Below are 9,491 nucleotides of genomic sequence, written 5' to 3'. Positions count from 1 at the left end.
TCAGACCTTCAGACCCTCAGACCCTCAGACCTTCAGACGTTAAACGTTGAGTTTCTGCAGAAACTAACAGAATAATAAGAGCAGTAAATGGAGTCCATAAAGTGACGGTGCTGGACATCCTCCTCGTTTGTGGCGAAGCCCACATCTCCTCAGACATGGAACTAAAGTATTTACCGTTAGAGTTAAATGTGTGTCAGTGCACGTGCACGCAGTGTTGGTGTCTGCTGAGACACTAAGACACCAAACTTCATATTTCATCCAACATTCAGTCCTGCAGACTGAGAAACAAAAGGCTGCCATTTATCAGCTAATATCAGAACCTATAATCAAATATGTACAGAGAAAGTTAGAGTTTCCTTAAAAATACCTTAAATTTGTGCTTCTATCCAAACCTTACAAAGAGTAACAAACATGGCAGCTAAAGCTGCTGATTTTCTCTCTTCTGTTTCAGCAGCAGCTTCTTCACCAACACTCGTCTAACTGTCGGTGTTAAAACAGTCCGAACCTTTGCTTTGGGACACGACCCGCAGCATCTGCTGCTGCTTCCTCTTCCTCTTCCTCTTCCTCTTCCTCTTCCTCTTCCTCTTCCTCTTCCTCTTCCTCTTCCTCTTCCTCTTCCTCCCTCTCTCGTCTTCACTGCAGCAGAGATTCATCAAACCGAGCCGAGCTCCCGAAACAAAGAAAAGGTGCGACTTCTTTCCAAGGCGCCAACAAACTGGAAGCCAGGAGACGGTTCCTCTGCCAGCCAGAGGATGAAGAGGAGGAAGAGGAGGGAGGTCAGTGGATGTCCCGGCACATGGGCAGGTTGACGAACATGAAAACGTTGAACTCGATGAGGACGGAGAAGCAGAGAAAGACGGCGTACATGAAGAGGCAGGCCAGGCCCAGCCGGCGGTCCAGAGTCCACTTGTTGAGATGGACCCCGAGAACCTGCAGACGGAGAGACAGAGAGACGGAGAGACAGAGAGACGGAGAGACAGAGAGACAGAGAGACAGAGAGACAGAGAGACGGAGAGACGGAGAGACAGAGACAGAGAGACAGAGAGACAGTAAGACGGAGAGACGGAGAGACGGAGAGACAGAGAGACAGTAAGACAGTAAGACAGTAAGACAGAGAGACAGAGAGACAGAGAGACAGAGAGACAGTCACACAAACAAACCAACTGTATCTGGATGCTCTGAGGTTCTCCATCCATGTCAGCATCAGGCAGATTAATGAGCCGTCTCAGTTTGACTTGCAGCACCAATGTTTGCTGGATAAATAAGCAGGAAGTGAAGCGTGGCGGCTGGAAGGAGACGATTCATGTGGGACAAAGTTCTTTAAACGAGGAGACAGTTTTATCTCGTTTGGAGGTCCTGAGCTTCATGCTGACTAAAAACTGACTTGGAAGCGTTCAAACAATCAGGTCAGATAAAAGGTTTCCAAAGATGCTGCAGTGAGTAAAACACAAACATGCAGCGAACTTACTGTGAAGAAAACTGAGGCGAGTAAAAGTCCAACAGAAAATATGAGTCCTCTGCTGTTCAGATGGACCTGAGGGGACAAACACAGAGATTAAACTAATTGTGAGGATCTGTTCTGGGCCGAGTCCAGAAGAATCTCCTCAGGCCGAGCCGAGCAGCACTCACAGTGGAGCCGTAGTCGATGCAGAGCGTCTGCAGGGCCCACGGCAGGCCCAGACCCACCAGGATGTCAAACACATTACTGCCGATGGAGTTGGAGATGGCCATGTCTCCCAAACCTGAGGCAGGAGAAGAACACGGTCTCTGCAGGTCCACCAAGACCAGAAACAGATCCAAACCAACAACCAGAGTGTGTGAGTGTGTGTGTGTACCCTGCCGGGCCACGATCACGCTGGCCATGCAGTCTGGGACGCTGGTGCCTGCCGCCAGGAAGGTGATGCCCATGATGACATCAGGGATGCCGAGGGTGAAGCCGATCACCGTCACCTGGAAGCAGACGGACTTTTACAGGCTTCCTCCTCATGAAGGATCAACATAAATAACCCCTCACTGTCTGAAGTTATTCACAAAAATAAGGAGAGAAGTTTTCACGTCCAAAAACCTGAAGGTTTAATCTGCCTCCCTGGAAGAAGAGATCTGTGATCTCAGAGGGATTTGCCTGGTTTAATAAAAAATATAGATCATCGAATCACACAGGGGGATGGTGTTTCAGTCCAAATACTGACCCTGTAAAAGAGCAGGGTTTAATATTCTGACTGTTTGTGCTCAGTGAGTGCAGCGACCCCTCACCATCCAGACCATGATGTAGGAGAGACCGGCGATCCAGAAGGTGGCCGTGAAGAAGGTGACCATGAACCACCGCTCCCACCGTCGGCTGGCACAGTTAGGAACGGTGAGGAAGAGGAGCAGCGCCAGGGGCCACATGGTCAGCCACTTCAGTTTGTTACAGACGCCCCCTGGAGGCGAAGAGGAGAACGGCATGAGCCCAACGCAATCCAGAGGAAGATTCATAAACTCTGTTTATTGTACAAAATTATTTCACTTTTTTCCTTACAGGACCAGAATTACACTTTGCACAGATACTGACAGAAATAAAAAAAGAGCCTGTCTTTTCCTAAAGTAATGATAAAGTCAAAATAAAACAGAATATACAAAGAAAAGGACTTTAAATGATTAAATCAACATAAACCCTGAAGAGATGTTCTTCGTTTTGATGTGAGATTAATTTGCTTTTATTTAACAACAACAGCCAGCTCGTCTCCTCCTTCAAACCACAAGCAGAAGGAAATTTTAGGATTTCTATTTTCAGTCCCTCCATCCAAGATGAAAGGATTTTTGAAGCTTTAAATGTTTAAATATTGAACGCCGTGTCGTACCTGGAACCTGAAACGGCAGCAGAGGCCCCTCCTTCTCGTCTCCTCCCTCTCCTTCCTCGTCGTTCTCGTTGTTCTCGTTATCCTCGTTCTCTGACTCCAGCCTCTGCAGGCCACAGCGCCCCTTCAGCACCTGCTCAGCCCCGCCCATCCCGTTCTCCAAGCCCCGCCTCCCCTGACCCCGGACCGCAGAGTCCGAGTCTCCGTTGGTGATGCAGTTGACCCGAGTCTCTGTGGTGTTGATGAGTCTCTGTCTCTGGAAGGACCACAGACAGCTGTCAGGTCTCAGGTTTCTGCTGAGTCAGCAGAACCTTTTAAACCTTTATTCACAAACATTTTCCCACAGATCTCTTCTGTTACTTCTGAAATCAGCTTCTTCTTAGGCTACTTTTAGCTTTTAGCTACCATTTTAGCCAGCATTGTGCTACTTTATCTTATTCCACTTCTTCTTGCATGGTTTGTATTTCCTGCACGGCTCTTGGCAGCATTTATTCAGGGAACTAACCACCTCGTACCTCATTGATGAGCATGCGGGAGGCCATGGTGAGGCGGGTCCTGGGGGAGAAGTGACTGGTGATCATGACCCGCATGCCGGCCTCGGAGAAGGTCAGCTGGTGGGGGTACGCTGACAGCAGCTCATCCACCATCAGCACCGACGGAGGGCAGTGGAAGTTCGCTGCAGAGAAACAGACACTAAAGCTCGAAAATAAGGACTTCTCAGGCCAGGAGTAAAAACAGACTCTGAGAGAAAACCATCAGTGCTACAGCAGAAATAAAAACTGAACATGGATGTTTACGAGGGACAGTTTTCACAGTTTTGAGTTAATTTTATCTACAGAATATAAAGTTCTGCTACCAAACGTCAGAGCTCACTGTTACTGATCGAGACGCTCGTTTTCATGTTTTTCTTGTTGTTTTTTCCAAATCTGCAGGAGGAGCAGCTCATGGTGAAAAGGAAGGAATATGGAGTGAGGAGTAATGGGGAACCAATGCTTAGGATGATGCCTTTGATCAGAAATTGTTTCCTTCAATGAATTGACGCCGTCTTCAATACAAACTTACGTTTAAAGCTCTCATCACAGAGCAGACTGGAAACAGGGGAGTACAGCTCATCATTTAAGTGATTAAATTTCCTTTTTAAGGACAAAGCCCGTGTCTGAATCCGTCTCCGCTCTGATACCTTTCTTCAGCAGGACCGCGGTGGCGTCACAGGAGATGTTATCGTCCAGATCCGTGCTTCCTGTCAGCCCGTTCCCCAGGTTCCCCAGGTTCCCCAGGTTCCTGGAGCTCTTCTTTCGGCGGCCGAAGTACCGATGAGCCCTGCCGTTGAACCTAACAGCCAGAAATGATGATTGTTTTACCCTGAAGATGGAGCTAATGAGTTCAGAGCGAGTTATAGAGACACTCACTTCATGATGAGGATATAAACTGAATACATGAGGATCAGGACCAGAGACTCCCACCTGCAGGTACGAGTGGAACAAACAGCTTTATTCACTTATTATAAACAGACGGAACCGTTAACAGTGAAGATCGGTACGCACCAGCAAACCTTCTCATCGTAGATGAACTAAACAGGCAGGAGACAGAGAAAACAACGAGACGTCAGCAGCAGGAAGTCAGAAAAGGGTTTAGATCACAGTCCAAACACAAACCTCAACCTGGTTTTCTGTGGGACCCCGACTCAAAGCAGCACGAGCTGTAAAACTTCATACAGTGCAGCTGCATTAGTTTTCACCCCCTGAAGAGTCACCTGAGCAGGACAATCTGTCCCCAGGACAACTGTCAGTCCACAAATCTGTCCTTTATGGAAGAAAGAAGGCCAACGGGTCCCTACAAGCAGCAAACATGTGGCAGAAAACTAACACACATCACCCACTGTGAAGCACGGTGGTGGCAGCATCATGCTGCGGGGATGCTTTTCTTCAGCAGCCACAGGGAAGAGGTTCATCTACAATGGAACGGGTCAGATCTAAGCAGGTTTATAAAGTCCAGAGCTGAATCTGTGGCTCAATCTGACTGAGCAAAAACGTCAGCTTGTAGATGTGCAACGTTGGTAAAAACCAGCTGCAGCTAAAGGTGGTTGTACAAAGTAATGACTCAGAGGAGCTGAACACAAATCCACGCTTCACTTCTCAGGTTTTAATTTATAAAAATGTTTGGAAACCATGAATCATAATCCTGCTCCACTCTATGTTGGTCTGGAATGGGACAACATGTGGAAACGTTCATGGAACTGAATACTTTTCACAGCACCAAACTGCAGAAGCTAAATCTGAGGTTTGGTGAAGGAGAAACTTTTAATCTTTGTATCTGTTTTAATACGAGCTGCTTGAGTTTGTTTCATTCGTCTTTGAACGGAACCGATCTTCAGGAACGAGATCATGTTTCATGTCTCTGAAGCTACAACCAGGAGAAGAACTCTGTGATGGAACATGTAAAACTCTGAGCGTGAGGAGAAGCTTTTACCACGATGAGCGCCGTGATGGAAAACGTGTAAAAGACGGAGTCTCTGAGGAGAGTCCAGTGAGACAGCGTCACGGCCTGCAGGAGAGACACAAACAGACTGAAGGTTGGTTTTACTCACAGAGACGCTTCTTTACATCAGAATGAACCACTCCACTTTACATTACTACCCACTGATGGAAGGGGACAGTTTTCTGTTAGCAAAATATCTCAGAAACCATTGGATGAGACGATGAACGGACAAGGAACGAGGGGACGAGACAAAGGGACAAGGTGATGAGGGGGCTAGAGGATGAGGGGGACGAGAGGACGAGGGGACGAAGTGATGAGGGGATGAGGGACGAGGAGACGAGAGGACGAGGGGACGAGACGAAGGGATGAGGTGATGAGGGGACGAGGGGACGAGGGGACAAATGTCCTTTGAGCTCCATAACAGAACATCTCCTGCAGGTAAAAACCTGGAACTCCACATGTTCCGGTCTGAACGGAGACATGTCTTCAGCTGCAGAACATCTGTCCAGCTGTTGGCTTTTAAACTTTTTGGATTATCTCCGTCTCGTTACATCGTTACATAAGACACTCTGAGGGAGTTCAGCTGGTTTAACACTAACAGAACATTAAAGATAATCTGCTCCTTTCTGGACTGAGATGATGGATTACAGTCAGTGCAGTGTTTGCTGAGGTCAGCTAGCTTTGGCAGCCATCTTGAACCATGCTGACTCCAGAAGGTACAGATGAAGTGATGACTTTCTGAGAGTTTCATTAGAAACTAAGATATTTTGCTAACAGTCAAAGATAATTATATTCTCACCCACCAGCATGAAATAAAATGAAATCTAAAACACGACTGAGTTTGTTTCTTGATTTGTTGGTTTCTGTTATTTTTGTTTTCGTCTTTAGTTTTTTATTTTAAGAAGTTTTTGCTAAATATGAAACTACCATCGATCATCAGGTCAGCGGGTTGGAGGCTGCGACCTCTTACCTTGGCAGTGAAGAAGCCGCACACGCCGATGATGCAGAGGATGTTGAAGACGGCCGAGCCAACGATGGTCCCGACACCAACGTCTCCTTTGGTGACGAACACACCTGCAGAGGAAACACTTCTTTAGAGATCAGAGCAAAAATCAATCAATACTCAGATATGAATCAGTTTACACAAAGATTTTATAAGCTCAGCCTGTCAGACTCCAAAGGTTACAGAGAAGAAGTAATATTCTGTGAAATAAATACAATTAGATTAGATTTATTAATAAACTGATCTGGTGTTGAAATAAAAGGAAACACACCTGGTTTCCAAGGAGCACAGCCAAACATAAAACTGTCTTAAAGGGGAAACTTCAGCTTGACCCCACTGACCCCGGTGACTCCAGTGACCCCGGTGACCCCAGTGACCCCAGTGACCCCAGTGACCCCAGTGACCCCAGTGACCCTGGTGACCTCGGTAACGCCAGTGACCCGGTGACCCCAGTGACCCTGGTGACACCAGGGACCCCGATGACCCCAGGGACCCCGATGATCCCAGGGACCCCAGTGACCCCGGTGACCCCAGTGACCCTGGTGACCCCGGTGACCCTGGTGACCCCGGTGACCCTAGTGACCCTGGTGACCCCAGGGACCCCGATGATCTCAGGGACCCCAGTTACCCCGGTGACCCCAGTGACCCCAGCAGGTCCTCTGGTTGGAGGACCCTCTTGTGGACCACCCTATGCTGGAACATGGTGTTGGCTGTGGGCAGCCCAAGCTGAGCACAGAAGTCCAATAACAGAACATCACTCAGATTTTATCCTCTCATACGTCACATGATGGATGTTGATTTAAAAATCGACATTAAGAAAAGATTCTCTTGAACATATCTGAAATAAAAACGACTGAATCCTCTTCTTTCCTGAGTGCTCCTTGCTGCTGAACTAACTCAGCCTTTCCCCACAGCTCGTTATATAAGACGAGTTCAGCAGGAAGTAAAAGCCCTTCTGTGAAGAATCCATTAAAGCTGCCTCCCTAACGACGCCGCAGGCGATTGTCGGATGCATCGTTACCGATAACGGAGGTGAAAAGCTCCGGGGCTGAGCTGCCGGCTGCCATGAAGGTTGCCCCGGCCACGTCCTCGCTCAGATGGAGACGCTGACAAGAAGAAAAATAAAGTTTTAAAATCTCAGCTGATCACTCAGATCTAAAACACCCAATAATCTGGTGCTGAAGAGGAGAACAGACTGAAGCTGATCTGGTCTTACTTCTGAGAAGATTTTATCACCTGCTGCAGAAAAGTCTCTGTTTCAGCATAAATATTTAAATGATTTAACCCTTAAAACTATTCACCGTCATCCTGCTGTTTCACTGCTTCTCCTGCAGTTTTAGAAAAATACAACAAAATTATTCAAAGTTCCAACTTCCTGCAGGTGTTTGCAGAAGAAAAGGAGATGATGGAGCTCCTGTCATCTCTTCACTCTGCTGTTTAAACTCAAACTTTGTTTTATTTTAGCTGTTCATAAATGTTCAGCTCATTCAGCTGCTGCGACTTTTGGTTTTTCAGTTTTATACTTTTTTTTATCTAACTTTATTTACAAATATTTCTCCCACAGAAACTCATGAAGATCTCTTCAGTTCCTGCAGAAACTTTGTTTTCTCTGAAATCTGCTTCGGTTTGTCTTCTTAGGCTCCTTTTAGCTTACAGCTAGCCTTTTGCTACATTAACTTTTAGCTAGTGGTTTACTGATTTCAGCTTTCAGCTAGCATTTACTTTCTTTTAGCATTTAGCTAGTGCTTTGCTTGTTTTAGCTGTCTGTCTTCAGCGCTCGTTACCACAGCAGGTATTAGTCAACATCCTGAAACACGACAGGAAGGAGCTCAGGTGGAAGTCGTGGTCTCTCTCACCTCGCAGATCTTCTCCAGAGACGGGACGAAGTAGTCGTCGCAGACGAGCGCCAGAGCACAGAACATGTAAACGGTCTGCAGAGAGAAGAAGCAGGAGAATCTGATGATATGAGGCTCAGAAATCCACGAAGCTGAAGATTTGATCAGTTTTCTGAAGCTTTTAAGAGCGGAGTGAGAGCAGCTGAAACAAATCAGTCAGACGGAGATCAGAAGCTGCGAGTGATCCTGATCCCTGCAGCCATCAGAGAACCTGCCAACAAAAGACTCAGTGTCTTTGTTGCTGCACAGTTACTGTGGGAGGAGAGCTTCATTCAGCTGCAGAGCGACAGCAGCTCAGAAGCAGATTTAAAAAATCCTCTCCAGTCTTTAGTTGCTCAGTTCCAGAAACAAACAGGATCATCGTTCAGAATGAGATCACTTCAAAGCTGCTTCACACAAACACAACATCTGGATCTGATCCAACATTTGGACCCAAATCCCAGAAGAAAAACGCTGAAATACTCCGACAGGGTGATACAGCAGCTGCTAGCGTCGCTCAGCTTGTCCTGACCTCAGATCAGTTCCTCCACAGGAAACACTAAAAGTGTTGTTAGATTCTGAGGGAGGAGGCGCCGCTGCAGGTGAAAAAATACAACAATCATTTAATGTGCAGCTTCTTTCTGAACGGTCCAAATTAAATAAGAGTGGGCTTCTATTAAACACACACACACACATACACACACCGCCTTTCATGGCAATAAATCCACCCAAAACAGTCCAAACTGGAGAAGTAAAACTGCAGAAAAGAACATTTTCATTAATCTCTGTCTGATCTCTTCTAAGACTCCCTCAAACTCGCCGCCGCGTCCTCCTGTCTGTTGGGTCGGACAGCCTGCCTCTCTGATGGTATGGGGGTGCATTAGTGTCTCTGGCATGGGCAGCCTACATATCTGTAAAGACTCCATCAATTAAACAGGTTTTAGAACATCTGCTCCCAGCCAGAGAGAAGACCTTACATATTTCAGCAACATGATGCTGCAGCTCTTTCTGCAGCTGAACTGACCTGCCTGCAGGTCAGACTGCTCACCAGCTAAAACATTTCATGAGACAAAACCTCCAGCATGAAGAGCAAGGACTGTAGAACAGCTAGAACCCTCTACAGACAGAATGGGACAACCTCCAGCAGCTGCTCTCCTCAGGTCCAGATGTTTACAGAGACAGAATTGATTTTTGATTTAAGAACTTTCAGGAAACGGGCTTAAAGATGGCAGACTTACACAGAGAACGTGCAGCGCCACGGCTCCTTCGGTCCGCTCCTCGTTCGTGAAAAGATCCGAC

The 9,491-nt window shown here is 46.9% G+C and overlaps 1 protein-coding gene across 1 annotated transcript in view; it reads right to left on the bottom strand.

Moving 5' to 3' along the window:
- Positions 1–28: 28 nt before the first annotated feature.
- LOC108229394 (sodium/potassium/calcium exchanger 3) overlaps positions 29–9,491 on the bottom strand; it is an 18,919-nt gene continuing 9,456 nt past the window's right edge. The window contains exons 3-17 of the mRNA XM_037974644.1: positions 9,431–9,491; positions 8,175–8,249; positions 7,340–7,424; positions 6,286–6,389; positions 5,307–5,381; positions 4,382–4,407; positions 4,247–4,300; positions 4,018–4,169; positions 3,353–3,513; positions 2,841–3,093; positions 2,254–2,420; positions 1,836–1,950; positions 1,630–1,742; positions 1,469–1,534; positions 29–930 (exon numbers count right to left, since the gene is read on the bottom strand). The exon at positions 9,431–9,491 is cut by the window's right edge and continues 15 nt beyond it. Of these exons, the coding sequence (XP_037830572.1) occupies positions 778–930; positions 1,469–1,534; positions 1,630–1,742; positions 1,836–1,950; positions 2,254–2,420; positions 2,841–3,093; positions 3,353–3,513; positions 4,018–4,169; positions 4,247–4,300; positions 4,382–4,407; positions 5,307–5,381; positions 6,286–6,389; positions 7,340–7,424; positions 8,175–8,249; positions 9,431–9,491 (1,660 nt within the window). The 3' untranslated portion in view covers positions 29–777. The remainder of the gene's footprint in view (positions 931–1,468; positions 1,535–1,629; positions 1,743–1,835; positions 1,951–2,253; positions 2,421–2,840; positions 3,094–3,352; positions 3,514–4,017; positions 4,170–4,246; positions 4,301–4,381; positions 4,408–5,306; positions 5,382–6,285; positions 6,390–7,339; positions 7,425–8,174; positions 8,250–9,430) is intronic.

The sequence above is a fragment of the Kryptolebias marmoratus genome, linkage group LG3 (genome assembly GCF_001649575.2).
Source record: "Kryptolebias marmoratus isolate JLee-2015 linkage group LG3, ASM164957v2, whole genome shotgun sequence".
NCBI lineage: Eukaryota > Metazoa > Chordata > Actinopteri > Cyprinodontiformes > Rivulidae > Kryptolebias > Kryptolebias marmoratus.
The sequence above is the reverse complement of the archived record's forward strand: the minus strand, read 5'-3'. Positions and strand labels throughout refer to the sequence as shown.